Source organism: Glycine max, chromosome 3 (genome assembly GCF_000004515.6).
Source record: "Glycine max cultivar Williams 82 chromosome 3, Glycine_max_v4.0, whole genome shotgun sequence".
Lineage (NCBI taxonomy): Eukaryota > Viridiplantae > Streptophyta > Magnoliopsida > Fabales > Fabaceae > Glycine > Glycine max.
Window position 1 is genome coordinate 24,563,202 of NC_016090.4, and position 27,570 is coordinate 24,590,771.

At 33.9% G+C, this 27,570-nt stretch overlaps 2 protein-coding genes and 1 pseudogene across 2 annotated transcripts; 2 read left to right on the top strand and 1 right to left on the bottom strand.

Moving 5' to 3' along the window:
• Positions 1-7,117: 7,117 nt before the first annotated feature.
• On the bottom strand, positions 7,118-10,474 carry LOC100783665 (ABC transporter C family member 3-like; annotated as a pseudogene).
• A 10,939-nt stretch (positions 10,475-21,413) lies between these two features.
• On the top strand, positions 21,414-25,082 carry LOC100784728 (uncharacterized). Its single transcript, XM_041013923.1, has 6 exons — positions 21,414-22,506; positions 22,616-22,709; positions 22,801-22,920; positions 23,188-24,344; positions 24,502-24,678; positions 24,910-25,082. Exons 1-6 carry the CDS (start codon positions 21,414-21,416, stop codon positions 25,080-25,082), a joined length of 2,814 nt encoding a protein of 937 aa, XP_040869857.1.
• Positions 25,083-25,183: 101 nt separating this feature from the next.
• On the top strand, positions 25,184-27,526 carry LOC102664715 (uncharacterized). The gene is made up of 5 exons (XM_014774190.2): positions 25,184-25,474; positions 25,563-25,802; positions 25,892-26,119; positions 27,027-27,167; positions 27,269-27,526. The coding sequence occupies exons 1-5, from the start codon at positions 25,184-25,186 to the stop codon at positions 27,524-27,526; spliced, it is 1,158 nt and encodes a 385-aa protein (XP_014629676.2).
• Positions 27,527-27,570: the final 44 nt, after the last annotated feature.

Genomic DNA, 27,570 nt, shown 5'->3' on the forward strand with positions numbered 1-27,570 from the left:
TATTTTTATTTCGCAAACTTTTTCAGAGTTCATAAACTCTGAACAAATAATTTGACCAATTAAAGTCCCTACACTTTTCTCTATCAAAAAATTTTTGAGTCCTTGTTGCCTAGGTCATTAACTAATGGCATGTATGTACACTTGTCTACTTTGCAGTTGCCACTTGTTAAGGATGTTGTGACATGACACAATTTAGTTGACAAGTTTGCATTTTGTTTAATTTAATATTTAAAATACCTTTTAATTCATAATAATAATAATTTAATAAAATTTTATTAAACAAAATACTTATATATGTTTAGTTCTTACCCCCAAATTGTTGCCTCCGGGGCGCTTAATGTTATTAGAACTAGCTCAGATCAGTCAATCGAACCAGTTGGCCTAGGAACCCTACATATGGCCAAACTGAGCAACATACTAGATTGAAAATGCAATGGACTTGGGTTGACTTGGCTGATTTTACACAAAATAGGTGACCCATCAGTTCATTGAGAGAAAAGAGTCGAAAAGCTTGTGACAACTGATTGAAAAAAAATGTGATTAAATACAAAGCTTTTAATTATTCGTTGAAATATAGATAGTATGAAACAAAGATAGGTGACCATCGTGACTTTGTGAGGGACAAAAAAAAAGAGATGATGAAGAGATTAAATAGAAAGAAGAAGAATTTTTTTGCTACAACGACCATCACTTTGTTTCACAATGGAGCAACTTCTCATAGTGACGACTGCGTTTCATATACGCTTTTCAATTGCAAATATTTGCATTTAGGGTTTTAAATGTTAAACTGGTCGGTTCATCACTAAGCCCACAATGGTTATTTTATCTATTTCTATTTGGAGCTTCTTATTGTCAAAGTAATTTATATTGAGCCCAAATTATTAGCACTTTTTTAATTAATATTAGCCTAACAAATGTCTTTTTAATAAAAAATAAATTTCTTGCTTTCTAGTTTGGGCAACCTCAAAAAACATTGTTCTAGGGTTCCTTACACCTTTTGAAGTTATAAACGCATTATTAGCACGTCATAAACATCTTCTCCAACCTGAAACAATGGTTGTTGATGACAATGTCAAATACACCACCATCCTCTTTGTTGATGACAAGCCTCTTTGAAAAAAGATGATAGGACTCACAAATCAAGAGGGGGGTGAATTGGTTCTAAATCAAATAAAATAAAACAATGTTTTGAAAAAAACTTTCTTTTTCAAGGATCGTATAACAAACTTTTGTTCAAACCAATATTTAATCAATTACCCTTAACACAATATCTTTTTAAAGTTCTTATTCAAAAAGATATTTTCTTTAACCTTCAGTAAATTGATCAAGAATGCAATAAGAAAGATAAGATCAAGAGAAAATGTACATCAATTTTTGTATTGGTTCACTCTTTATCTCTAAAGAAGTTACTTCAATAATCTAATCTAAACCGAATTAGATTTTCACTATGTATATATAATTCTTACAAGCAATCACAATCAATCTCAACTCCTCCCAACCCTAAGGCCCTTTGTGATTAAGAGCCTAAGAGAAATCTATCCTTAGCCCAAACTAGAAAACCTATTCTAGCATGCCTTCAGAAATTCATGCATATGCTAACAACATGTAAAACACACAAAAATTAAAACTTGAGTCAAAGAAAGACACAACCTGATCAATCACACACAATAACCTTTTTGCTTGAGTGAATGAGTCTCTTCTTGATCTCACAAGTAATTCACAAGTCACTTTTTACCATGAAAGCTTCAGAAAAAACAAAGTCTAGGAGTTGAGTCACACACTTATTCTAAGTATTTTTTATTCTCTCTTCTTCCTTCATAAAAGTAAGAATACAAGGTGGTTATTTATAGAGAAAACAATTATAACCATCTGTAATTGATTAAATATCCAATGTAATTGATTATTTCGAGGAAGTAATCGATTATATTAACATTTTAATCCATTAAAGTGTTCTTCCCAACGTTTGAAAAACTTTCAAGAACAGTGTAATCGATTAGATTCTTGATGTAATAGAGTAAAGTGTTCTTGATCACTTTTGGGAACACCTTTATGAACAAAGTAATCGATTACGATCATCTGGCATGGTAATCGATTAAAGTATAGACTCATGAAAAATCAGACATGGTCTCACTTGAACTATGTAATCAATTATGATTAACTGGTAATCGATTGAACCGAAACTATAATATCTCTGCAAGCTACAAACACATGTGTAATTGATTATGATCAGCCTTATAATCGATTAAAACAGAGAGTTTTATGTATTGAAGAAGTTTTTAACTTTAGGAACAATCTTCCTATCTCTACATGATAATGCATTATGTACATATAAAAGGTAGAGACTAAGATGCAACCACTACTAGAAAATATATTTTTAACATTGGTTGTTTTAGACTTTCAACATCAGTTTTAATCGATGTTGAAACCACCGACGTTAATATTATCAATGTTAACATCGGTTTTCAGAAAAATAATGTTAACATACACTACATGACATCAATCTTTACAAAAACTAATATCATATGGTAATAAATATACAAAAAAGAAAAAACTACAAAAACAACATCGATTTTGGTCAAAACCAATATTATAAGGTGCATAACAACATCGGTTATGAAAAAATCGATATTGAATTATGTATTTTGAAGTGCTTTCTACATTGATTCTAAAAGAACGATGTAAAAAATGCCTTTATAACATCATTTTTTGGCAAAATTGATGTTGAATGTACTTACGACATCGGTTTTGACCAAAACCGTGTTGAAAATATCCTTTAACTTTTTACAACGGTTTTAGACCAACCAATGTTGTTTTATGAATTTTTTAAAATATTTTATTTGTTTTTAGAATGAACCAACTAGCAATTAATTAAAAATATATTAGTTTTAAATTAAAATATTTAAAAACATTATTTTCATTATAATATCACATTACTTACAATCTCATACTATTAATCTAGAAACAAATTTAAATGATAGTTATCAAACTGTAAACTATAAATATTACTCATTTTCTACTTAGTCAGATATATATCCTACTACAAAATAAGTAAAAACTAGAATTTTTGCATTTGAAAAATAAATATTTTTTTCTCTTTGTCAAGCTAGTGCCTCACAATAACACAGTCCCAGACTCTTTCCTTTCACGAATCCTACAACCACAAAAAATCATCATAAATATAAGAGGGTAAGTTGCATCATATTTTGAAGAAAAAAACTCCTCATTCTATAATTGGTTAATTCTAAAGAATAATATTATTCAAGGATAATACAAACTAGCAACTATATAACATTAACTGAGTCAGGCAATGATATAGAATATAAGACGGATAATCTTGGTCAGTATATAATCATGCATGTAGTAATACTATCATAAGTAGGGTCAACATTTAGTAAATTATGTATTAATTATTACAATTTCCCTCAAGAAAATGGAATAAAAAAAGTCAACTATTATACTGGTTGAACATGGCTAATAAACTAATAAGCTCATAACCAAACAAAGTATTATCTCTATCTATAACTCTATCCAGAAGTAATATACTAGTTGATGAGTATGGACCCACGTGGCCCACCATTAGTTGTTGTTTTCTTAATACTTAAATGCACTGATTGGTCGAGGAGTAAAAAAGCTAAAACATATAAGAGAAAAATTTTGATTTTCAAAAATAAAACTTGGGAATTATTTTGTTCTTACCTTTTTTTTCTTGTTCAAATTTAATTTCTGTTTCTCTTATATCTTTCCAAGTAAACAAGTAGAGGGTTTTTTCTTACTTAATTATACAGAATTTTTAATTTTTAAAATTTAATTAAAAAACAGTTTTAACTAACAAATTGTTCCTTCTAAAAAAGTTAACAAATTGTTAATTTTTAAAATTGAAACTGCAATCTCATTAATCAATCATTACATGTTTAATTATTTTTTTTCTCAATATTGAGTCAAGTAACTACACCCGTCATGGCATTTTTCTGCAGTATATTTATGTCCAAGTGAGGGCATAAAGACATTAATAAAGTCAAGTAAAATAAATCTTATATTACTTGAATCATGGGGATGTAAGTGAGCTCTAGTTCCAGAATCAGTATTTAGAATGATTCATATAATGATTTCATTCACAAAGCTTGATAGTGGCCCCATTTTAATCAAAAGATCCAGAATTGGCAGTCAGATTATCAGCAAATTTTAAGTGTTAAAAGATAGTCTAAAGTCTAATGGTAGAAGCAGTACCTGTAATTTTGCGGAAATAGTCACTTAGTTTTTGCAGCTTCTTGAGAAAATTCTAGGAAAAAAAACCGATAATTTCCCAAAATTTAATCATTCCGAAACAACTAAACAAGTACTTATTCACTACATATTGAAAAAGCTGTATTTACATAAAAAAAAAAAGAAGGTTAAATTATTCTAGAGTCTATATTATAGGTACTTATAAGCTCTATTTACATAAATTCTATGAATCCAAAAAATCACATTTCACACCTTGAGTAAAATCACTTTTAATCTCTATTTACATAATCTTCTCCCTAAGCACTTGCAGGAGGAAAACAAATCAAACATGAAGCTGAGGAAAACTTACTCCAGCTTTGTTAAGGTAGGCATGCAGAGCATTTCTAAGATATCCCATAGACTTACAAGGGAATCAACACTTCCAACAGCAAAATATTTATGACAGTAACGTGACATTATTTATTTATGTCCTTATAGATACTTTTGTATGAAAATTAAAGATATTCTATTGAAGGAAATGAACACATATATAGGGTGAATCCTTAAAACTTACATTGGAGTGGATGTAGTTTAAAAGCAACATTCTATCTATTTTTAAAAGACAAATCAGGTTTCAATGCATGGAAATTGTAAGTCACTCTTACTCAACAAATATAGTAATAAAAAAAATATTAATAAACTTAAATGAAAAATAAGAGTACAAGGATATGTTTATATAAATACAACATATACTAATGGGTCAATGGGCTCAATACAACAAGAATACACTAAAATAAGTATAATACATGTATTTTACCAATTAAACTGGTAACAGATAATGAAAGGCAAGTTGATCATAATTTTCAAGGTTCAATATCATCTCTTATCCTCAAAAATAGGCTTTGATAAACTGCCAGAAACAGACCAGACAGCAAGAATGAAGTATAAACTATATAATACCTCATAATTGAACTTGCGCCTATGAATTGGTTTGAACTTCCCGAACATCCAGTATTATTAATTCACACAAAAATAACCTGACCAGGTTCTAGCATTTTGTTCCTTCTGGTGACCTTTGAATTTGGATTGGTTAAATTTTCAATTTGAATTAATATTTTACGTTTCAAATACTTTTCGAAATGAAAGGAAGAAAATGAGATATTACCATGTAATCTTTGCAGTCATTCTTTGCTCATCTTTATATATATATATATATATATATATATATATATATATATATATATATATATATATATATATATATAGAACTCTCTTAATTGAAAATTTAAATTATTTAACCTCCCTTCCACATACCCCTCGATCCAAATATATATAGCACAAACTGATTATAGAATGAACAAAACCTCAACTAGATCCTATCCGAAAGGTAAAACAAATCCTCATTCCGGTTATCCGAGTTTCAATAATTGGTTTTCTTCCCATTCTTCAATCACAGGATCATGCCTATAGTGGCAACTGCCAAGGTCAATTATACTGAACCATGTTAACAGATTTTACAAGATTAACTACAGAACAAGTTCTTGTCCATTCAGCACAGATGCAAAAACTTGTACACTCTTCCTGCGTCGATTTCCAGTTGAAAGCACCTATTGATGGTTGACTAGTATTTCTCAAGAGGAAATGACCGTGCACGCGAGACTTCGAATTGTAACTCTCTTAGGTTTCTTAGTTACTTAAACAAACCAAATAACTCAAAACGAAAGCTCCGATTCCATTATCTAGTGGCTTCCAATGCATACTCATTCATGTAAATAACTAAAAGAAAGCATATGGCGTTGTTTATGGCATACTCGACGCCATCGAAGGAGAATGACTCGTAGAATTGCATGTCCTTCTTTATGGCCTACTCGGCATCATGAGAAAGGTTGCAAAGTAAGGGAACTCGAGGGTTTAGGGAGCAATTTTTATAAAAGATTGAAAATCGATGCTGCTAGCAAGAACTCAACAACGTCGCGTTTTTAACATCAGTTTTTTCAAAAATCGATGTTAACATCGCCACATTAACATGGATTTTTCAAAAAATAATGTTAACATCGATTTTTTCAAAAATCAATGTTAACAACATCAATTTATTTACAAAAATGTCACACTACTAGAATAATGCTTTTTTACAACGTAGTATCTAAGTCGGTTATCCACAACCGCCTTAGATAGTGGCGCGGTGGCAAACTTGTAATTATCAAAGCTGAGAATAATTTTTTACAACGTAAATTCTAAGGCGGTTATAAATAACTGTCTTAGTAACTCGCTGGGTGGTATTTTTGTAAATATAGAAAAAACTTCAACGACGGGTCAGGCACCAAAGCCGCCTTTGTTTTATTTCCCTCAAATTAGGGATTTTACAGCCATCCCTTTCGACTCTTCACCCAGCGTCCCCTTTGGCCTTCACCAGCATCCCCTGTCTTCACCAAGTGTTGAAAGAGAAGTTTGTGACCCATCATCACTAAGCCCTGTCGAAGAGAAGTCTGTGACCCATCACTAAGCCCTGTTCAAGGTGTGTCGTGCCGCAGTCCGATTGTATGAACTGGTAAGTACCCATGCCCTAGTGTTGCTTGCTTGAAAATGTGTAATGAATGGCATTGTCAAGACACGGTTTTTGTTTCGCTGGTAGGTAGGGGCTTTTATTTTGCCTTTCTCGATTAGCAACACACGGACGAAGGGCAGCTTGCTTGTGGCTTCAAAATTTGAAAGGTGAGTTTATCCTGATCCCTGAACCCTTTCTTCGTGTTGCTAGTGATTTTACTTTTTTTTATCTAATACAAAAACTTGAGGCTTGTGGTCATGTGCCTTATTTCTTCCTATTTAGATTGTTGTGTGTGTTTGTATCAAGTAATTCAAATTTTCTTTTGACTTGGGAGTGTTATTACCTATTTTCTTATTAGTTGTATCTGTGTCATCTTTGAGAATGATGAGTTTTTAGATTAAGTCCATATGTCACAGCCAATCCCGCGATACCTTAAAAAAAAGCACATTTGAAGTAAAAAAGGAATCAAGTTTTGTGCTTAGTTTCATAAGGAGTCAAGTATGACTAGTGAATGTATGTAGTTTGAAGTACTCACCAGGATCAGTCATTGAATTTGGAAAAGATATCAAGAAAACCAAACAGGAGGCAAATGTGAGAGTGGATAAAATATCCAATCTGAAATTCAGCCATTCAATTGCAATAGCACTGTATAATTTGGGCTGGGAATATCTGTCTATCAATTTCATATTTATGTCATTAAATCTTGATTCTTGCTCAAAGCTTCTTATGGTTGTTGATCCAGAAATTGTTTCAGAAAAATGTTGTATTACTGGAGCTTGGCATGTACCTACTAATCGTGCCAACTCCCTTGCTGGTGCAGAATAGTATCGCTGCATTTATTGAAGCACTCTGTTAGCATATATAGTGATATTATTGGCATAATAATATCAATGAGTTTCATTTTGCTGATAGAACACCAGTTGATAAAGTAATAAAATATAATATCAAACACTTAAATCGCAGACAATGCAGCAATACACTTGTTGTCCCAGAGGCAAAAGTCTCCTATTACACAAATACAACAATACAGTTGTTGTTCCAGAGACAATAGTCTTCTACGGAGAGTATTCTTTGTCCACAAATAGAAAATAATTTCACACTTCCTAATTACACACCTACTATTAGATAATATATCCTTAATACATAACTACCTGTAACTATTTTCTACACATAATGGTCATCCTACAATTTCTAGTATAGAACTAACTGTCATAACTGCCCCTAATCCAGTTCCTAAAATTTTATTCCTCTCAAAACTTATGTAACAAAATTTAAATACACATTAAACACGTGCCTTGGAAAATAAAATAGGAGGAATGAAAGTCAAAATTAGATTCATTTGGTGACATTATCCAAAAAGCTACCTGGTACCATATGCATGCTGTCGTGACTGGAAACAATACTATAAACACCTGCCATGCAGCTTGAGACATCGCAACAATATTTCCCAATATTTGAACCAGATTGAAGACAATTGCCCATACTAGATTTGAAATGTTCATATCTAGTGCATTTTGGTCTGTGGAAGCCTGCAATAAGGTCATTTGTAAAAAAAAATAAAAAATAGAGGAATCAAACTTTCAAAACAATGCAATAACCTGTATATCAGGTAAATAAGGTGTCTTTTAAAATTAAACCATGAAAATTTTCAACATAGTATGACATACTCTATTAAGGATTTGCCCACTCGGGGTGGCATCAAAATATGATATTGGTGCTCGAAAAATGCACAAATGCATTTTATTGAAGATCACAGTGGCTGTCTTGTATCCAGCTATCACAGCAAGAAATGCTCTGGCAAAGGTGAAAATGGAACTTCCAATTGCCAAAGCAACATAGACAACCATAAGTTTAAAGCTTCCAATATCAGGTTCTGCAGTTGTAGACATAAGAGTAGCCAAAATCATCCAATAATTGCTAGCAATTTGAAAAGCCACAGTGAGTATCGTTGAAAGTAATATGAAGGGTACAAGAGCTCCTCCATAAGCTGTTGTGATGTATTTCTAGTAGACATTAAACCCTACTCTACCCTTTTCCCGTTCTTCTTCTTGAACTAGTTGTCCTTTGGGTTCAACTATGTCATCTGACGTATCATTTTGATCATATACCACATTTTTGTCAAGTTCAAAACAACTTACTGAACTTGTGTCCTCCTTGGTGGTAGTTGATGTTTTAAATGTTGGCCTTCTCTCCAAGGACTTGATTGAAGACAAAGCTGCTTTGTGTGCACCTACAAGTTCCATAAAATCAGTGCCTGACCTGAGAATGTCATTGTATTTTCCTGATTGAGTTATTCTTCCTTCTCTCATGACCTAAATAAATGGTAAGCAAGAGAAAAATACTGAGAAAATAGTAAATTGACTAAATGCTGATTTTTGAATTCTTTAGTGAGAAGTCTATGATTCACTCACCAATATTAGATCAGCATCAGATAAGAACTCTACTTGATGAGTTATATAATTAACAGTTTTTGATTTTAAAAGGCCAAGCAAGCACTCCTGAAACAATGTAGTGTAAATGGAAAATTAGATAGCATCCTGTACATCCATATACATAACAAAACTAGTGTAATTCTGTTTGAAGTATATCGCCTATTACAAAAGAAAGTAGAATCCATTTCTGGGAAGCTATAGCTGTAAACAATATTCTGTAGCAAAACAGTAGAGTTTAGGTAAGATAGTACCTTAAAGAGATGGGATCTTGTATGAGCATCCAATGCACTGAAGGGATCATCAAACAGATATATATCAGAATCTTGGTATAGAGCACGGGCTCTTTGCACTCTTTGCTTCTGTCCACCACTCAAATTGATTCCCTTCTCTCCGATAGTGGTCTGATCACCAAATGGTAGAACCTCAAGGTCTTTTGTCAAGGAACATGCTTCTAGCACCTCATCATACTTTTCCCTATCCATCTCTTTACCAAATAATATGTTGTCTTCTATCTTGCCACTCTGTATCCATGGTGATTGAGAAACATAAGCCTTTGTACCACATATCTTTAGGGTCCCAGATATCTTTGGTACTTCCCCTATTATACAAGTAAACTGGACTTGCCTGACCCAACATTACTACATACAACAACCCTCATACCATGAAAAACTGTGAGATTTACGTTTTTCAATGTTGGATTAGGGGAAGATAAATCCCAAGAGAAATTTCCATCTACTAATTCAATTGCCTTATCAGAACTATCCCGTGGAAGCTTCTCTACTACATCAGTCTTCCACTCATCTAGACGAAGAAATGATGCAATCCTTTCAAGGGAAACCTTAGTTTGTGCAATCATTGAAATGGTGTCAGGAAGACTATATATGGGCATTTGAAGAATTCTGAATGTTGCAAGTGCTGATAAGACCTTTCCTGATTCAAGTGGGATTCCGATAAGAGCACATTCACCAAATGTAACCACAGCAATAAAAGTTGGGGTGTTATAGAAGAGAAATCTAACAATTGCTGTACCAACTAGAAATTTCTTTAGCCATGTCTCCTCAGTCTTCCTAAGCTGAATAATCTTTGATAGGAACTTCATCTCCCATGCTTGCAGTTTTAGAATTCTCATACTATTCAGAATCTCAGACGTTGCCTTCATTCTTTTATCTTTGAACTCCATTATCTTTCCTTGGAATTTTTCTTGCAATGATGCCATAGGAAGGTTTAGCAACATCACAACTACAGTGGCAGCAAGAGCAACTATCGAACCAACCCCTACACTTCTATACAGAATTCACCGCTTAAACAGTCTGGTTAACATGATAGTGGAACACTAATCTCAATTAAGACACACTATGTCTACCTATCCAACAAAAAGAGAAAACAGAATACTCTTCTAATTCCTGATTCGCATTTGAGAATCTAATTTGTTGGCAGTCCCTAACATACAAACACAACATACACGTAACACGTCTGCCGTTGCATCACATGAAGTGGGATTGAAACCACATAAACAAGGACAATGTTTTAATGGGATATGCTAGCAATCATTCAAGTAACTAGTTCCCTCCAATATACATTTTCAAAGGACATTGGAATTCACACTACCACAATTACATTTTCAATATATACAAACATGCCCTTACAAGTTATCAAGGTTTTTTTCAATTTGATATGCTACATCATTTTTCTGAATCAAGGAAAAAGAAAAGGAAATATTATTAATTTTTGTGAAAATTGTTGCTTGTTAATTGAGGGGCATTTTCCCTTTCCTTGACAAATCACCATATCATGCAAATAGAATAGGAATGTATATAAGTTAATACTTTCTAAATCCGAAATGCAGATTCAGGCTTCCAAATGATGCTTACCCAAGTTTTCGATATTTATTTGTTTGGTTTCATGGCATGCTACATTCTATGCTACCTTCCAAATGACTGTTACCACCCAAGACTAATATATAAATAAATAAAAGATTGCCAAGTGGCTGTATTTCATGTGCCATTGTTGCACTACTCAAATAGTATGAACTAGGGGAACAATGGGCAGGATTTGATCCTTACAATCTTAAATATACCACCCAATCCCTCTACCGGGTTGGAATTGAAAGAAAATAGAATTACTGGGTTGAGTTTTTTTTTTCAGGGTACATTTGTGGCATTGAAGTTTGAATATATACTATCTCATCCCATACTTCAACTCTTAAGCACTTAATTATTAGGAAGAGTTAACTTGGTTTTAAAACTTAATGTTTTGACCGAGTTGAGTTTAGTAGAAATGTTATTCCCTCTGTTCCTAAATTATATAGTGTTTTTTTTTCAAAACTATTGATGTTTTACAAATTTATGTTTTAAAAATTATACAACTTTTTTTCAACTATAGTCTCTAGACTCCGAATATTGATATTGCGTGGAAGCATGGCTTTAGAAGTTTTACAGCTGAATATGATTCTCAGGTTGTGATTAATTTCTTTACCAAGTCATGTCCTGGTTCTCATTCTTGCTTTGGTTTGGTGAATCGGATTTTGAGATTTTGCTGGATTGAAGGAAATTTAGAGAGGTTTCATACACTGCGAGAAGCCAATTAGGTTGTAGATCTTCTTGCAAACTTTGTTCAGTCTTTGGAAAGTGGTTAGAGAATTTTTTATTTTGTTCCTTATTTTATTTTTCATGTCGTGTTGGCATATGCTTCTTCAACTGCTTTTCCTCATGATTTTTAGTTTGTTGCTTTTGGGGCTTTAGCTCCACTTATCACAAAAATAAGACTCCAAATGTTGATGATGACCGATTCCAATTTGTATAGAATATTGGCAGACAAGAATAAGCACTAATAAATGGCATTTCCTCTCCTATGATACAGTCTATGCTTGTTTTCTTCAAACTAATCAAGTTTGCGATAGCATTCACTCTTGGTAATTTGCTTTCACTTGGAAGGTATGTTCTGTTTTACAGCTGTATAATTATATTGTGATGCTGACTTCCTTGTGTTTTGCAATTTAATGTATTAGAAACAAGGATAAATTTAAATGGTCTCTAGTTCACTGGATTCCATTGACAGATTTCAAATATTCCGCTGTTGTCAGTAATGGACAATGTTCCTTTACTGTTTAAATTAGTTAACACAGCACTAATCATATGAGCCTCAATGTTCCTTTATTCTGAGGATAATTGGACTAATCGTCTTATACGTAGTTGCATAGTAGGCCTACACCGGAGACAGTCGTGCTTAGATTAGTAGGAATATTATAGGCGACAAAGATCTCTCCCTGAGTGTTTAACGCAATTGCATACTAGGACTCAAACTCAAGACATTTGTAGAACTAATTTGCTAAGCTACAAGATAGAAGGTTTTGTTTGGCAATATATATGGTTTATAAACAAAGACATTCTAGGTAGCATAAACTCCAATTTGAAACAACTGGACTCTGACATCATGAGGAAGCAAAACTGCAAACAAGGTTTAAGTTAACAAACGACACTGAGCACAAATTTTAGTGATTTATCCCACACACGCTAAAATTTTGACTGTTTGATGAAAATAAATTACAAAACTACCAATCTGCCATATTTGTTTAAGAGCATCCTTTCTCTACATTAAAATATCTGCATTGAATGAAAGTGTTTTTAGGACTTATTTTCCAACAAAAGAGTTTTTAGGAGTTTTTTAATTTTTTATTTTTATGAGTTGTTATTACTCTCAATAAGACATTTCTTATCCTAATTTTATATATTAAGCATTTAATTTAGTTTTTCTTTTCAAATATGCTTTTTAATTTTAATTTCAAATTTAATTTGATTTAACAACTAGTTAAAAAAATCCTTTCTCAATTGTCTCAAATCACTCTCCTTTAAATTTATTCTTAATTATTTTCCAACAAGAGAGTTTTTAGGAGTTTTTTTTAATTATTTTTATTTTTATTTTTATGAGTTGCTATTACTCTCAATAAGACATGTTTTATCCTAAGTTTATATGTTAAGCATTTAATTTAGTTTTTTTTTTCAAACATGCTTTTTAATTTGAATTTGAAATTTAATTTGATTTAACAACTAGTTAAAAAAATCCTTTCTCAATTGTCTCAAATCACTCTCCTTTAAATTTATCTTTGTTTATATGTTTGATTTTCTTAACCGCTTATTTCTTTCAATTTATTCTTTTTCATCTTTATTTATAAATTAAATTTTAATAATTTTTAAAAGAAATTATCAAATATTTAAAAATAACATTTTATCACTAAATAAATTATTTCTTTTAAATTTAACATATAATCTACATGGTGGATGATATTTATTTTTAACTTTTTTAATTATAATATAATTTATATATTAAAAAAATTATTATAAATTTTAATTATATAAAAAACATTTATTCTATATATTATACCACCTAATATACTAGTTTAATTATTAACAAAATTTAAGAGTGATCAAACAGTGGAAGCACATGATGCAAAGACACCAATGCAAAATTGCAATTAAACATATAGTTACTAAAAGGAATCATCATGTGAGAAAGTAGCTGGAAGGAGATGATATTTATGTTGAACTATGTATGATTGAAATAAAGAAACAAAAAGCAGGTGGCAGACAGGAAAACCCAAAAAATAAAGTGACAGAAGTGATAAAAGTTCCTCTATATGCAGTTTATAGAAACAATTCTTGCTGAATTCTGAAGCAGCTTAAATATATTTTATAGAGACTAAAACTAAAAATTTAAAATTTTATAAGAACCATAAACATATTTAACCTAATAAAAAAAGAGTATGCCAGCCATGTTCCTTAAAACATAATAGTGTGTTTAAGCTCAAAATTAAAAAGAAAGCAAGTTGCTTACTCATAGTCAAGGCTTTCAATAGGGCAGAGTGGTGTTAGTCCCCTTCATAAGAAGTGGCTTTGTATGAGCCTTGTTTCTGTCATATATCCCTGACCAGTACCCTCCACTTTCTTCATTCCCATCCCACAAATCATTTTCTATGTCATGCTCATAATCACTGCAATTTACACCATCTTCTGCAATTTACGCCATCCCACAGAGTCTAATCTGAAGAAAACAAAAAGTGTAGCAATTTTGCTGTATGTTTTTCAGTTAGGAATATAGAGAAAACACAAAACGCCTGTATATGTGAGCAGACTGTAGAAAAAAGACACAAAATTAACCAACCACACTTTTTTGACTTCAAGTCCACGATTGATTCAAGTGAGCCATCACTACTAAGTGTCTCTTCTAAAATCCTAAGACCTAGACCCCCAAAACAAATTCTGGTTTTTGTTGACAACCATTGAACCTGTCTTTGGCAGTAAAAAAATTAAGAGCAGGCCAATCATGAAATTAATATAACAAAACCCATGAATTAAGTTCAAAACTCATAACTCCACTACAAATAGTAATTTTTTTACCTAAATTTTTTTATTACACCAACCATTTAATTTTTTTCCCATACCTAACAGAACAAACAAGTATAGCACTTGTAAATGAAATTTAGTTATTCAGATTTCAGATGGATTTAAAAATCCAAAGTTGATGAAAGAGGTGACAATGTTTGGGAATCAGGGGTGGTTTGGGAGTCACAATGATGAGAGGACCCGTTATTAATTTCACACCACACCTACTGAATTTGAGTTGATAGGCACTGCCAACGTTGCTTGCTAAATTGAGGCTTGAGGAAATTTGGATCTGAACTTAAAATTCTGGCTTTGTATTGTTAACTCATCTCATAATGTGGCTTTGTGTTTCATTTTTATTTGTTACAAAACTGTACTCCTAGTGTGGTTGTAAATTATTTTTATGTTTTTAGTTTGTACTGTCAAACGTTGCATAGTCTGTTGAGGATAGAAGTAGACAGGTAGTTGCTGGACTGAAGTTACACTCATCCATTCATCTGCAGTGTCACCGTAAGCAAAGGTTTAGTTAGTAGCCTATTTCGAGGTATGTATGTGATTCTGAAACTTATGTCCTCATTTATTACGTTGTTGCTTGATATGTAGCCTAGAGATTCCTAAATATTAGCAGTTAGTTACTAGTTAGAGAGTATGGAAAGACGGGTATAGCTTAAATAGGAGGTTAAGTAGGGAGCGGGATTCAGCTTTGTTAGAAAAGGGTGTAGTGGCTTGGTTGTAAATAGGCGATATATATATATAAACTTTACAACAGATAACAAATACTTTTTCTTAACAATAAGAACATGTGGGCCGAGCTCATATACCGAAGAGTAAATCTTATTGACTTCCATGATAGTAAGTTGACTCTCAACACTTTGAAAACAAGTGGTTTAGTGAGATAGTTATCAATTTTTTTAGTATCATAGAAATGACATAGAAGAACTTGTTAGAAAATGATGGCATAATAAGTTATTTTAAGAATTTATATTTTCCTTTGTTTCGACAAACAATAGAGAAAATAATTTATGATAGAATTTCTATTTAGTTTGGCATCTTCACAATCCTCTTCCTCTCTACAAATGTTATTTGACAACAAGAAACCCCATCATCAAAAAACAATTGAATATGATAGATTTATTTTAAGTTATAGGTAGGTATAGGTTTAAGGTGAATTGTGTCTATAATTATAGATATATTTATAAAAATATTTATTTAATAGATAGAATACATGTATTAAGCTTTACCAATTCTTTAAAGTTGCCTAACAAAATTCTTTAAAGTCTGATTAATTATTTTGTTCAACATTGGATTTTTCTGGCTTTATGAATAAATAAAAGAATGACTTGTTTCAAACTTTTTCATCCACTACAAAACTTTTTCACTTTTGTCAGTTTTGTGCGTCATGTTTTCGGGCTTTTGCATATCGCAGTGGTTTTCTATTTATTTATTTTTACTTAATTTTGTTCACTTAACTTAGATTCATAGATTGTATATGATTTTAGTCATTTGAGTTTTTTTTTTTAACTAGTTGCCTCACAATAGTTTTTGATTTAATATATTAAAACCATGGGGTTGATATCATTGATTGCTGACCTGATATTTAACAGTTTATTAAAATTATGATTCAACACCCAACTAATTTAACTTGGTGAGGATTCCTGAAAAGTTGAAACCTAATTATTTCTTGATAATGACCTAATTTGTTGATTGTTTGTTTATATAGAAATGAAGTGGAAAGAAATAAGAAGCAGAAAGATAGGATAAAAATATTAAATTTTTACCATTTGTTTGGAAAAAAAGGAAAGGAGTTATTTTCATGACATGGGATCTATTAGAAAACATCCTCCCTCCCTAAATCTTCATTTTCTTTTCTTTTTGTTAATTTCTTAAAATTAAATAAATATCTATAGCGTAAATTTTTTTAAAATTAATAAATAAGTATTATGATAAGAAAAAAATAATGGAACAAAACAATACAGTTGTTAAATTAAAAATAATGGGTTTTCACCCTTTTTCTTCGCCCCCAACCCTCCACTACTTGTATTTTTCATTAAAAATAATCTTCAAATATATAAAATTATTATAGGTGACAATTTTTCTAATAACTGTATGCTGACAATTTAAACGTGAAATTAATCTTTAGTTAAATTAAATAATTTGTTTTAATTGATTCATGTGTATGGTTTCATTATTATAATGTCCTTGTTCCAACACATGCTATTACAAAGCATTTTAAAAAGCCTGGGTTTACTCAAATCCAAAGCATGACCAAAATAGTTGCCAACCAGGGACTAAATGTAGGAACTGATAGTTTTCTTTGTTATGGTTTTTGGTTTAAAATTTATTGATAGTCTAGTTCTTTCTATTGAATACTTGTCTCTAGTGCCTTAGGAGTTATGATACGATATGATTTTGAATTTTAACAAGGAGACTGTCTAGTATTTTTATTATAAAAAATAGTATGATCCGCCGCTGCCATGCCCCCCCTCTTGGTCCGATCCCATCTCCGCCTACATCTCCAGTGTTCTTCTAGGTTGTGGTTGTCTGTAAAAAGGGGTGATATATATCAATATTAATTAATTAAACTTTTTGGGTGCTTCTAGATGAGTTTTGATGCAAATCCTATATTTTAATGAGTGGATGTATGTAGCTGCATGTGTGCACTAATAAGTTCAGAAAATTTAAATTGTAGAACATTATATATATATATATTAGTATTTTAATGTGTGTATTATGATTATATTCAATAGCTACATTGATCATTTTCAAGTGCTTATGTAATCTTATCCTTGAGTGTCAAAATATTAGTCTAATCAACTTGCCACATTCTTAGAAACATAATGATATATAAACATAATTTTAAACATTCACTAATATCTTTTTCTTTCTATCACATCTTAATTTCTATCATGTTTATACTTGTATTTTTCTCTTTCTATCTAGTATGGTGTCTGTCAAATATTTTTCTTTCATAAATAAGTTGAAAAAAAAACCCTACCATGTTTTAAAATGGTTTAGTGAGTTAACGTGCTGTCATTTTTCTTAACAAAATGGGGAAATGATTTAATGAAAAAAGACAAAAATAACAAAGAAAGAACTTGTAGAGAAAAGAAAAACAAAGCGAAGACTAAACTCAAGAGAAAAAACACCCCTAACGTTAGGCCTTATACAATTGTTGAGGGAGATCGCTAACAACTTGCAGAGGACTACTCGTCCCTTCCTATTTTTTTGATGGACCTATTTCTTAATCCCAGAAAAAAACACACGTTAGAAAGTAAAGTATGTAATTTATTTTTAAGATCTCAATATTGATGGAATGATTGTATAGTGGATCAACGGCTCCATCATAACATACACTACCTATGTAAATTTGGTTATGCCCGATTTATTACCTAGAGTTTAATGACACTAAAAGAGAAATAAGAAAACACCTTTCAACATAAAAACTTAAATTTAATGGTTTCGCCGTCCAATGAAATCCTACAGTGTCATGCATTACAAATTAATACCACATCTGAGTCCTTTACAACCCCTGCTAAGCTTCTACCTCCAAGTTCATACACAAGTGATATAAATCACTCAACCATTCCAAAAGTATCCTAAGTAAGAAGGTACTGATGCAGTTTGATCGAAATATGGCATGGCATACATGCATAATTCCTATCCAACATGATGTGAATATTGAACGGTTGTTGAATTGAATAATAAAGTATATTTGGGACATTGTGTTGGAGTTTTTATTGCTAAAGGAAAGGGTGAATATACCTCCAATAGAAGGTAATGTACATATTTATTGAATTTGTGCAATTGCTTTGCCTGTGGTGACTCTTTGTTGACAAAAACTCCACTTTTTAAGCAATTCTTATTTTTAAATTGTATATTTTACTAGCCACGGTGGTTTTTTACTAGCACTAGTGTAGTTCATGGATAAGCTTCGCATAGATATAAAAGAGAGTGAGTAGAGAGAAAGAAAGAGACATGTTACAAAATTGTAATCGGACACCCTTCAATGTGTAGTGATCCTCATAATAGAAACAAGGTTAACGTAGTGCATAAGAACACTTCCCCTCAACATGGAGCCTTAATAGAAAGAGACCATGTACATTACAACTTTGTTTTGGGTAGTCTTTGCAACTTCAAAGTGGTTGTGGCAGCAGCCACTTTGATATCTGCTAATTTATCAGACTCCTTAACCTTATAAACTAAGGATTCAAACTCCTCCCTTGAAATTGTAATTCTTGCACCAGGTTCAGAAGGTGATGAATGAGAAGGACTAGTTCTCATACATAAGACCTTAATCTTATCAACAGCACTTGCCTCTGCTGCATTAGCTGCTTCCACTTCTTCCACCGCTACTCTAAGCGTTGTTTCTGCATCTTGTAACACAACTTTAGTGACTTCAGCTTCCATCTTCAATTCTGCAGTGTCATTCTTCATATGTTCTATTTCCTTCCTTGCATTTTTAGTAAAGAAAACAACTGTTTCAATGTGAAGATTATTTCCTCTGATGCTCCTGTAGCTTTAGATTTTGCTGCCAAGTAGGCTTCATGTTCAAACTCGCTTTTTCAGAGTTGTACCTGCAAATTCTCAATAATGGATTCAGTTTTGGATTCTTTGTCCTTCAATTTAGAGTGACATGTCTCAAAGAGTCGAAGTCCGATTCAGGGCACCAAAATAGTATGCTCTTTGCTCGACTTTTTAACAGACAAAACAATGTAGTTCACATTAAGAGACTTGCAGCTTGTAATAATTAACAGACTTACTAGAAGTTCATCAAGTAGGTGTTTGAAGAAGAGAAGACAAGACCATTTTTGTCAACTCTAATCAGTTCTGTAATGCTTTAAGAGGGTGAAAACTTTGTCAAGTCTAACCAGTCATCACAACACATTGTAAACATCAAACTCAAAGAGAGTTAAAAATAAGTATTTCAGAAAAAAAAAATATTGTTTTGTGATGGTTAAAAATCATCTAAAAAAGTTCATTGATACATAAAATTATTAATGATGTTAATTATAAATTGATGAAAAAAAATGACTCGCTTTAAATTTAAATGAGCTAAATAAAACTTTAAAACACAAAAAATAAGTATAATAAAAATCATTAAAGATTAAAAGTGTATATTGAAGGCTAAATCATGTTACGACCAATTTAATGGTTTAAAGGTGTATTAAAAAATTTCTAGTTAAACAAACAGAAGGAAAATTTTCAAATGAAACGTCAATGTTCAAATGTTGAATCCCTTTGCATATGTGCACTATTAGTCAATGATAAATGTGTTCTGTCAGCAACGGCAGTAAGTGCAGGTCAACAAAGCGCCACACTGACGTTTCCAATGCTCAAAGGACCTTTTCTCTGCCTCTTCTTAATATAATCTTGGTCAACTCACTCAACTCCCAACAAACTTCCATGCCATTTTCTGTGTTTTGCCACCTTCCTTTGTCTCTTTTCACCTCTGCTTGCAAGTTTCAGCAATGTTGTGTTACCAAATGCTTTATTCAGCACCCTCTTTCCTAGACTCCCTCAAGGCACTTGAGCCTGACATCCAACTTGCCAATGTGCTGTGAGTTCTCTTTTTCTCTATTTCGTGTTTTGTTACTTAGGTCATTGGCTCATAGAATATGATAGCAGGGAATACGCACGGGTTCATTTTGTGAACTAATGTAACTTAAGTAACTATGAACATTAGGTTAAATTCCAACCATGTTCATATCACTAAAGACCTCTTCAACCTAACAAAATGCTGGAGTCATTCTTGAGTTTTGCATTTGACTTCCATTACATAGTCCACTCGTATTTATTTATTTAATGGCTTTTAGAGGTTACCAAGTTGTATGGGGGTTTGTGTGTTATATGGAAACTCAGGTTCAATCAGTTCACATTTAGAATAATTCGAAAGAGTGGAATTGCATGATATTATATCAATAAATATGAATATAGCACAAACTTATATGAGTACATACAAATTTCCCAAGTGTGATATTAGGTGATATTTGCCACTCACACTCCCTTTTTGGCAGTGTTTTAATACAACAATAGTATCTGCTATGTTTTTCAATTTTGATTGTTGTTAATTTCCTTCATTTAACAATGAATACTTTATTTGTATGCCATTCTCACATTTATGTCGTTATTTATTATATTGTTGGTTCACATGAAACTATTGTGTAGTACTACATTCTACTTCATTGAGCGAGCCATAGTTCCCCGTTTGAGGTTCAATACAACGATTAATACAGATAGTTTGGATTAATTGTTGTATTAAATCATGAATTGTCCGTTTGGACAGTTTGGGAAGACAAACTTTTTTTACTTCATTTTCACTTAAAATTTAACTACGTTGTGTTATTTTTAACTAGATTTCGGACACTGCATCTTGCTTTGTTCTCCGGGTGCATACATGATCGGGGTGAATCGTTGTCACCGCTTTCATGTCATGTACTTGGAGACCAAAGCGAAATGCTGCCGAAATTTAGTTAAAAATAACACAACATAGTTAACTTTTAAGTGAAAATGAAGTAAAAAAATGTTTTCCTGAATGGGGTAGGGTCACACCTTTGGTTTAATAAAAGAGAGGTTCACATGCATATCGAATAATGTATGTCGCCTGACAGTACAACAAAGATGGATCGGCGTTGGATGAAAACATCACGCATAACTAAAGAGTACGAAAATGGGGTTGAAGGTTTCTTAAAATTTGCTAAAGATAATGCATCCGACAATGGTGGACTATACTTTTGTCCTTGTGTTAAATGTTTGAATGGGCGACGACATTGTTTGGATGACATTAGAACACACCTTATCTGTGATGGTATCTGTCCTACTTATACAAAATGGATATGGCACGGTGAGTTACCAGAAATGTCATCAACCCCTCCAACTGCTCCAACTGATGAACAAGTCGGTGATCAAATAGAAGACATGCTACGTGATCTTGGACAAGAGGGTTTTAGGCAAGCAAATGCACCGTATTATGACACCTTAGATAATGATTCAAAGATTCCATTGTTTATTGGATGCACTAAGTACACACGGTTATTAGGGGTGTTAGCTCTGGTCAATTTGAAAGCAAGATTTGGGTGGAGTGACAAAAGCTTCAATGAATTACTATTGTTATTGAAGAATATGCTTCCAGGAGATAACACGTTACCAAAGACTCATTACGAGGCAAAGAAGATATTATGTCTTGTTGGAATGGAATACCAAAAAATACATGCTTGCCGTAATGATTGCATTTTGTATAGACATGAGTTTGCTGAATTGCGCAACTGCCCTACATGTGGGGTGTCACGCTACAAAGTGGGTTCTGGCGCTTCCAGTGAAGCTGGATCCACATACATTGATCGGCCAGCAAAAGTGTGTTGGTATCTTCCAGTAATACCAAGGTTTAAGCGATTGTTTGCTAATGCAGAAGATGCGAAGAACCTAACATGGCATGCTGATGGTAGGACCAAAGATGGATTGCTCCGTCATCCTGCTGATTCTCCTCAGTGGAAGAAAGTTGATCAGTTGTATCCAGTGTTTGTCGAAGATCCCAAAAACCTAAGGGTTGGTCTCGCATCGGATGGAATGAATCCATTTCGAAGCTTAAGTTGCAATCATAGTTCGTGGCCTGTTTTGCTGATCATTTACATCCTGCCTCCTTGGTTGTGCATCAAGCGGAAGTACATAATGATGTCTATGATGATAGCCAGTCCAAGACAACCAGGAAATGACATTGATGTGTATCTTGCTCCCTTGATTGAAGACCTGACAAAATTGTGGGTAGAAGGGGTTGATGTGTATGATGGGAATGCTCATGAGTCCTTCAGGTTGCGAGCTATGATTTTCTGCACCATTAATGACTTTCCAGCATATGGGAATTTGCGTGGATATAGTGTGAAAGGCCACCTTGCTTGTCCCATTTGTGAGAAAGACACAACTTACATCCAATTAAAGCATGGCAAAAAAAACTGTATATACAAGACACCGTAGATTTTTACAACCTTTTCACCCATACTGGTGACTGAAGAAAGCGTTTGATGGGACATCTGAGATTGACAGTGCACCAATTCCTTTGTCAGGTGTTGAAGTTTTTGATCGTGTGAAGAACATTTGCAATATATATGGGAAGACACAAAAGAAAGATGGCGCTCCCAAAAACATTTGGAAGAAAAGGTCCATCTTCTTTGATCTTCCATACTGGTGCAACTTAGATGTGAGACATTGTTTAGATGTGATGCATGTTGAAAAAAAATGTCTGTGACAGTTTGGTTGGCACACTGCTTAACATTAAAGGGAAGACAAAAGATGGTTTGAAATGTCGTCAAGATTTAGTGGAAATGGGAGTACGACACCAGTTGCATCCTGTGTCAAAAGGTCTTCGAACGTATTTGCCGCCCGCATGTCATACGATGTCAACGCATGAGAAAAAAAGTTTTTGTCATTGTTTGAAAAATGTCAAAGTCCCACAAGGATACTCTTCAAATATCAAGAGCCTTGTATCAGTGGATGAAATGAAATTGGTGGGGTTGAAGTCCCATGAGTGTCACGTTTTGATGCAACAATTATTGTCTGTTGCCATTCGTGGAATATTGTCTGACAAAGTTAGGGTTGCAATAACTCGATTGTGTTTTTTCTTTAATGCAATCTGTAGCAAAGTGATTGACCCTAAACAGTTGGATGATTTGGAAAATGAGGCTGCCATTATCATTTGTCAATTGGAGATGTACTTTCCCCCAACTTTTTTTGACATAATGATTCACTTACTTGTTCATCTTGTTCGAGAAATACGTTTGTGCGGGCCTGTATATTTACGGTGGATGTATCCGGTTGAGCGATACATGAAGGTGTTGAAAAGTTACACGAAGAATCAATATAGGCCAGAAGCAAGCATTGTTGAAAGGTACGTGGCAGAAGAAGCTATTGAGTTTTGCTCTGCTTACGTCGAAGATGCATCACCTGTTGGTATTCCTGAAAGTCGTCATGAAGCTACACGACAAGGTAGGGGCACGCAAGGATTCAATGTTGTAACCATGGATCTCCAGAAACTATCACAAGCGCATTTGTATGTACTAAACAACACAGCTGAGGTAATACCATACATAGATGCTCACAAAGAATATGTGGCAGCTTCTCACCCAAACATGAATATGATGAGGGTGTTGCAGGAACACAATAGAAGTTTCATTAATTGGTTTAGAAATACAATATTTGCTAGCGACAGTGCTTCTAAGACATTATCATTACTAGCTATTGGGCTGAATCTTAATGTCCTTACTTGGAAGGGTTATGACATCAACAATTATTCCTTCTACACAAAGTCACAAGATGATAAAAGTACCGTGCGAAATAGTGGGCTCATGATTGATGCTCATTCAGACCACTTTAGTCGTGCATCGGATAACAATCCTATTCGAGCTTCCATGGCTTATTATGGAGTCATAACCGATATCTGGGAGCTAGACTATGGTGAATTTAGAGTGCCTGTTTTCAAGTGCCAATGGGTTAATGGAAATGTCGGAGTCCGTCAAGACAAATTGGGTTTTACTTTGGTTGACCTTCAAAGGATTGGTTACAAGGACGAGCCTTTCATCATGGCAGTACAAGCAAGACAAGTGTTTTATGTTGAAGATCCTAGTGACTCAACATGGTCAGTTGTACTTCAAGGGAAAACAAGTGGTATCCCTGCCGATACTGACCAGGCAACCCTTGATGTTAACGAAATCCCTACGTTTGCACAACAAATGCCTTCGATAAATGCTGAAAACGACGACGATGATGTGTATGCAAATCGCATCGATCATGATGAAGGTTTATGGGAAAATATGGCAACTTAAATGCGGTAAATAAGACAATAATGTAAAACTTGTCAATAGTCATTTTCTATTTAATGTTTCTTCTCTTTCATTACACTTTCATACTTACATGTTGTTATAATCTAACATTTGGTTTCTTAATATTATTGCAGGACCCATGGCAACACCCCCGACATCCCCTCCACCTCCTACATCCTCTCCACCTGCTGATTCACCAAGCGCAATCTCAAAATCGAAGACTCGACAAGCAACCAGGTTGAGGAAATTGACTGCAAGAACCTTGGATCAACCACGACCAATTGTCAATGTCAACCCCATTACTGGTCGAGGTTCTGGTCCGGAAAAAGATAAATTTCACAGTTACTTGGGGTAGTGGCACGGGAGAAAATCCCTATTGTGCATTCATCTTGGAAAGTTGTCCCATAATCACTTAAAAATATTGTATGGAATGACATTTTGGTAAGCACACTTAAATTAAAACTTTGATTTCATTTGTGTCTCCTTTAGGCCAAATTGTCATTTTTATCATTAGTGTATGACAAACTATTTGTTATTTCAAGGAAAATTTGACATCCCGGAAGGAACTGCTGCCAAGAAGAAGGTCATGTCTACTGTTGCGATTAGATGGAGGCAATTTAAGTCCTCCCTAACTAGTAGATATATATATGCTGAGAAACATGGTGAAAATAACCCTGATGCAGCTTCTAAGTATGGTATGGAGCAACAAATATGAGAGCAATTTGCAAAGAGTCGACAGACCCCAACTTGGCAGGTTTGAATTGAATTGATATTTCACAAGTTTTGTTACTTAAATTTTGTTAACATTATAACACAATGCATTGTTTTCGTTACTTCGAATATGGAATTCGGAAAAAAGCACAGGAGATCCAAAAATTCAATGACTCCCCCCATTTATTGTCTCGTGGAGGATATGAACTTATGGAAAAAAAATTGATGGAAGAGAAAATGAAGACAAGACAAAGGCAAGCTGAGTGTACAGAAAATACACCGATGGTCGTAGACCCTCCATCCCCAATTGCAAGACATGTTAAGTGGAAGATGGCTAGAACAAACAAATATGGCAAAATGACATCTGCAGCAGCTCAACAAATCTCTAACAAAATTGTAAGTGCAATTAAAGCCTTCGTGGCAATTTTAATAGGTAGATGGTATATCATTCAACTTTTCACTGATTTTTGGCTATTTATGACAGGATGAATTAGAAGAACAAAGCACACAAGGTACGTTTGTGCCGCATGGCCGGAACGACATATTGAACACTGCGCTTGGCCGTGAAGAGCATCCTGGTCGTGTCCTTGCTGCTGGACATGGTGTCACCATTAGTAGTTACTTTGGACAACGTTCAAGTGCCTCTAATAGTTCTGCGGCTATGATAAACCCGGATCAGTTGGTTCAAATCATAGGTAATCTCAAGCAAGAGTGGACAAAAGAGGTAGAAGATGCAAGCAAAATAAAATGGACATGCTGCAAAAGGAGTTGGATGCAATCAAGACTGAGTTGTCCCAAATGCAAACTCAACAGTCAGCCCTTGTACAACCGGCTAACCCTAATGTGTTGCTTGCACGTGTTAGCACCAAAGAAAGTTGTGCAGAAGTTGTTGCAAATGTTGTTGCTGGGGACCCATCTGCGGTTGAGGAGAATACCATGGGGTTGTATGTTGTTTGTGGCGACAGTAAACAATTGGTGGCCTTAGGAAAGGTGTATCATGTTGGCGGCATGATACACAATGTTCCTTACGCAGATGAAGTCGTGAGGGTTGACGCAATCCTACCCCGCAAGGGCATTGGCTAGAAGACTCCAAGTAGATTGGGCTAGAGATCCAAGGAAAGGCCCTAGGGTTCTCATGAGCCTTAGGGTAGATTTCGAGCCCATGGGCTAAGTATGAGCCCGCTTATCTTTGTAAATATTAGAATAGGTTATTCCTTCGTCTAGGCCTTGTATTTTGGCCATTCTAGTAGTATAGGGTTTTAGCCTTGTATTTCGGGGCATTTTGAGTTGTCTTTGTAATAAGGACTTTTTTTTGTTATTTTCATGTTTTTTGTCATGGGGGTGAGCTTAGCTATTATAGGGGGTGTGTAGCTAAGCTCTAGCTTCTCATCTCAAGGAGGTGAGCTTAGCTATTATAGAGGTATGTGTAGCTAAGCTCTAGCTTCTTAAGGAATCTTCTTAAGGAAGCTTCTCAAGGAGGTGAGCTTAGTTATGAGAGGGGTGTGTGTAGCTAAGCTCTAGCTTCTCAAGGAAGTTTTCTCAAAGAAGCTTCTCAAGGAAGTTTTCTCAAGAAAGCTTCTCAAGGAAGCTACCTAGTCTATAAATAGAAGCATGTGTAACACTTGTTGTAACTTTGATGAATGAGAGTCTTGTGAGACATACTTCAAAGTTCCACTTCTCTCCCTCTTTTATTCCTTCAATTTCGTGCTCCCCCCTCTTTCTTTCCCTCCCTCTTTCTTTTCCTTCATTGAAGCATCCTTCCAAGCTTCTTATCCAAGGCTCATCTTGGTGGTGAAGCTCCTTCCTCCATGGCTTATTCCATAATGGATGGCGCCTCCTCTCACCTCTTTTCCTTTGTCTTCCGCTGCATCTCCATGGTGGAAAATCACCATTAAAGGACCCCATTGAAGCTCAAAGATCCAGCCTCCATAGAAGCCCCACAAGCAAGCTTCCATCAAGGGTTTCTGTGGTTACTGTTTATGATGGTGATGCAAGGGTCCCAATTCCCACACCTGAGATTGAATATGTCAGGGAGGCCATGAACACATTCATTGGCTGGCCAACTAATCTTGTCAAACCTTTCTCCGCTGTAAGTAAAATGATTTTCCTTGTGGTTCCCCTAAATTAAATGGCATATTCCAATAATGGTTGCTCAATTAAATTTAATATTTATTTTATAAAACTATATAGGATTCCAATCAAGATGTAAGGAATCCAAAAGGACATATTGATCGGTCAAATGCAGGTGTTGCAAAGGATCCACTTGGAGAAATCATGAAAATACTTTATGAAGTGTATATGAATCCAGTGGAACTCCCTTGGGAGGCTAGCCGATTTGGAATTCCAAATATAGATGCCAAATTTTACATCACACATGCTGATATGGCTGAAATAATATCAGGTCACAAGTGTTTAAAAATTTCTATACTACAACTATGGATGATGTAAGTCATTTAATTACAACCTTTAACCCTAAATGTTATCATAAGCAA